The 3,974-nt window shown below is 44.5% G+C and overlaps 1 protein-coding gene across 1 annotated transcript; it reads left to right on the plus strand.

Annotated features, from left to right (window-relative positions):
- The first annotated feature begins 6 nt into the window (after window positions 1-6).
- KLHL11 (kelch like family member 11) lies at window positions 7-3,043 on the plus strand. Its single transcript, XM_026071181.1, has 2 exons — window positions 7-380; window positions 464-3,043. The coding sequence occupies exons 1-2, from the start codon at window positions 316-318 to the stop codon at window positions 2,058-2,060; spliced, it is 1,662 nt and encodes a 553-aa protein (XP_025926966.1). The 5' UTR covers window positions 7-315; the 3' UTR covers window positions 2,061-3,043.
- The last annotated feature ends 931 nt before the right edge of the window (window positions 3,044-3,974 follow it).

Genomic DNA, 3,974 nt, shown 5'->3' on the forward strand with positions numbered 1-3,974 from the left:
GGCGGCGGGGCGGATGGGGAGGCGGAAGCGGAGGAGTTCGGGTGCCCGGCGCACTGCGCGGACCTGGCCTGGCGGCAGAACGAGCAGCGGCGCCACGGCCTCTACTGCGACATCACGTTGGCCTTCGGCGGCGGGCGGCCCGGGTCGGCCCGCGAGTACCGGGCGCACCGCTCCGTCCTGGCCGCCGCCACCGAGTACTTCACGCCGCTGCTCTCGGGGGGCTTCGCCGAGTCGCGCTCGGGCCGCGTGGAGCTGCAGAAGTGGAGCTCGGAGGGCGGCCCCGACCCCGACACGGTGGAGGCCGTCGTGGGCTTCATGTACACCGGCACCATCCGCGTCAGCCCCGGCAACGTCCACGAGGTGCTGGAGATGGCCGACAGGTGAGCGCGGCCCGGGCTGTTTCGGGCCTCCCGCGGGCCCCCGGCCCCCGCCGCAGCCTCACCCCCGTTTCTCTCTTCCGCAGGTTCCTGCTGACCCGCTTAAAAGAGTTCTGCGGAGAGTTTCTGAAGAAGAAGCTCAATCTCTCCAACTGCGTGGCGGTTCACAGCTTAGCCCATATGTACTCCTTGAACCAGCTGGCCCTCAAAGCTCAGGACATGATCCGGAGAAACTTCCACAGGGTGATCCAGGATGAGGAGTTCTACACTTTGCCCTTTCACCTCATCAGGGACTGGCTCTCGGACTCGGAGATCACAGTGGACTCTGAAGAAATCCTCTTCGAGACTGTCTTGAAGTGGGTTCAGAAGAATCCTGATGAAAGAGAGAGGTACTTTGAAGAACTCTTTAAACTGCTTAGGTTGTCGCAGATGAAACCCACTTACCTTACTCGCCACGTCAAATCCGAAAGGCTGGTATCCAGCAACGAAGCCTGTGTCAAGTTAGTGTCCGAAGCGGTGGAAAGTCATGCCTTGAGGTCTGAGAACTTGCAGTCTGGTAATCTACAACATTCCACTTGTCCTCTAGCATCGTCGCCTCGCTTTGGGCAAAATATGGACGTCATTATGGTGATTGGTGGTGTATCAGAGGGAGGAGATTACTTGAGYGAGTGTGTGGGGTATTTCATTGATGAAGATAGGTGGGTAAACTTGCCGCACATACACAATCATCTGGATGGGCATGCGGTTGCTGTGACCGAATCTTATGTTTACGTGGCTGGCTCCATGGAACCAGGATTTGCCAAGACTGTTGAAAGGTACAATCCGAACAGAAATATTTGGGAGCAAGTCTCAAATTTAATAACCAGAAAGCATTCTTTCGGCCTTACTGAAGTTAAAGGAAACTTGTACAGTATTGGTGGACATGGCAATTTCAGTCCTGGCTTTAAAGATGTAGCCATTTATAATCCTGAGCAAGACAAATGGCTTAACCTGGAATCAGCGCCAAAGATTCTTCGTGATGTCAAAGCTGTTTCTGTAGAAGATCGATTTGTTTATGTTGCTGCTCGTACCCCAGTTGACAGTGATAGTGAAGATGGATTGAGGGCGGTTATTATCAGATATGATGCTGAAACAAGGCAGTGGCAAGATGTGGAGTCTCTGCCGCTTATTGATAACTACTGCTCTTTCCAGATGTCTGTTGCTAACACAAACTTTTACCATACAGCATCCTGCTGCCCCAAGAGTTACCCTATCGATAATGAAGAAGCTAAGATAAAGATTTCTGGCAGGGCCTCAGATGAAATACTTGAAAGTTTACCTCCAGAGGTTCTTAGCATTGAAGGGGCAGCTATCTGTTACTATAAAGACGATGTTTTCATCATTGGGGGGTGGAAGAACAGTGATGATATTGACAAGCAATACAGGAAAGAGGCATATCGTTACTGCGCTGAGAGAAAGCGCTGGATGCTTTTGCCTCCTATGCCTCAGCCTCGCTGTAGAGCAACAGCCTGCCATGTGAGAATTCCTTTCAGATGCTTGCAGGGAACACAAAGATATCCTATGCCACAAAATTTGATGTGGCAAAAAGATAGAATAAGACAAATGCAGGAAAGACAGATGCAGGAAATACACAGACACTCTCTAAGCTTACGAAGAATGCCACGCTCTCAGATTGAATGCTAGTTTCTGGAATATCACTCCTGATTAATCTGATTTAACAAATACTGTACTAAGCCTTACTAAGCCTTTAAGGCTTGATGTGCTTCTATAAGATATTAAGATTTGATTGGGTTTGATGCATAAAAATAGCATCTCTTTATTCAATATTGAAAATGAAGAAGCTCAGAAGTTGAGGATGGATAGGAATTAAGAAACCCTCTGAATCCAAACATATTACCTATTGTGCCCAGGGAAAAGCTGGTTTCCTATTAATGGGCTGTGAAATATCTCCAGGATCATTAAATCTGTTAATTCTCTCTTCAGATCTTTGTTTTCAAAGATTTGTGTAGAGTTAGTCTTAACAGTTCTGTTTTGAGAATCAAAAATTTCTATCTTAATAGTTCAGTGGTTACATTTGAGTGTGTGCTGAAAGCACCTGTTTTATTTGCACTTATATATTGACATTCCTTTGATTCTCTCCTCAGTGGCTAAACTTCACATGTAATTGGTGTTAGTGCACTTAGCTTTCCCAAGTTGGAAGCATGTGCAATGGTTAAATATCTGTTTATGAAAACAAAAGCACAATCTTTCTTTATAAAATTACTTCAGAATGTTTCTATATATATTAAATATTTTGTATCTGTATAGTGTAGAAAGGCTGCAGAGTTTGCTTATAAACAAATGATTGGTAGAACATCAGACACTTGCTAAAACAGAGAACTTGAGGCAGTAGATTTTTCCAGGTATATCTGGAGATGCTTTGAGTTTGTCTTTGACAGCTTCATTAGAAACTTGGTCAACAATCAGCCTGATAAAAAGAGTGTAAACAGCAAAGTAGCCACCTGTCAAAGTAGACTGTTCACTTCTAAAGTCAGAGTGGATTAATAAGGATGGGATTATTTCACAGTAATATGGTAAAACCTAAGCAACTTGTAGATCCTTTCTCAAATGTTGCACTCCTTTAATTCCAGTGAGAAACGTGATTAAAAGAACCCCCATGAACCTGTTTCCAGCCTGTCTTTGACAATCAATACTTTTTGCCTTCAGTATATTTTCCCTAGAAACTTACAGTAGCTGTGCCACAGTGCTCCTTAACAAATCAGCACTTAGTGTTTCTCTTGAAGGGAGATAGCTGGATCTTGATGTACTGAGGAGAAGATTTTTAGAGGCATCTGAGTTTTCACAGTCTCTAAAAGTTTGTGTTTCCCCACTTAGTGTGGTTGTAGGATTTAAGCTGATGGTGATAAAAACGGAGCTATTTAAATACCTTTGGGAGTTTTGAGGAGATTTTGTATAAATCAGTGCCCTAGTTAGCTCTGGTTTGCTTACTGTAATACTCCCAAGGAACAGCATATTGAGCATTTCCTTTAGAGTATCACTGCCTCTAAGTTAACTGTCCCACTGAACACTCCTTCTCCCTGGTCTGAAGAGCTCCAGGAGGTTTTGGTTACTTGTGGATTCAGTGCTTCCTTCCTACCTCCTTTTCTTCCCCATCCTTCCCTCTATTTGAATGTTCCAGGTTTTCACTTGCAGCCTAACTCAGGATCAGGGAAGGGAAAGGGAGGAATAACCAGGGTGTTCCAAAATTTGTGTAGATAAAACATTGTTGAAAAAGCTGTTTATTGTCTTTGGTTCATATGTTAATTTGCTGGGGTCTTTGATGTGGGCAGCTTCTTTGCAGAAGAACTTCTAAACTTTTTTTTTTTAATTGTTTAGCTTTCTGAACTGATACTTCTCATTTTCCAATTCAGCAGGCAACCTAGATCATATCTGAAACACTGGGTAAGTCTTTCAACCACATAATGTGTACAGGTTTCTCTAATGTGTACATCCTGTAATGCTCCACTTTGCAGTTCACTTGACACTCTTATATCAATAACTTGCCTTGTTGTAACAGAATAATCCAGCCTTGTTTTTTTTATCTTGAAAATCTAACAG

The sequence above is a fragment of the Apteryx rowi genome, unplaced genomic scaffold (assembly GCF_003343035.1).
Source record: "Apteryx rowi isolate R43461 unplaced genomic scaffold, aptRow1 scaffold_323, whole genome shotgun sequence".
In the NCBI taxonomy this organism is placed as follows: Eukaryota; Metazoa; Chordata; class Aves; order Apterygiformes; family Apterygidae; genus Apteryx; species Apteryx rowi.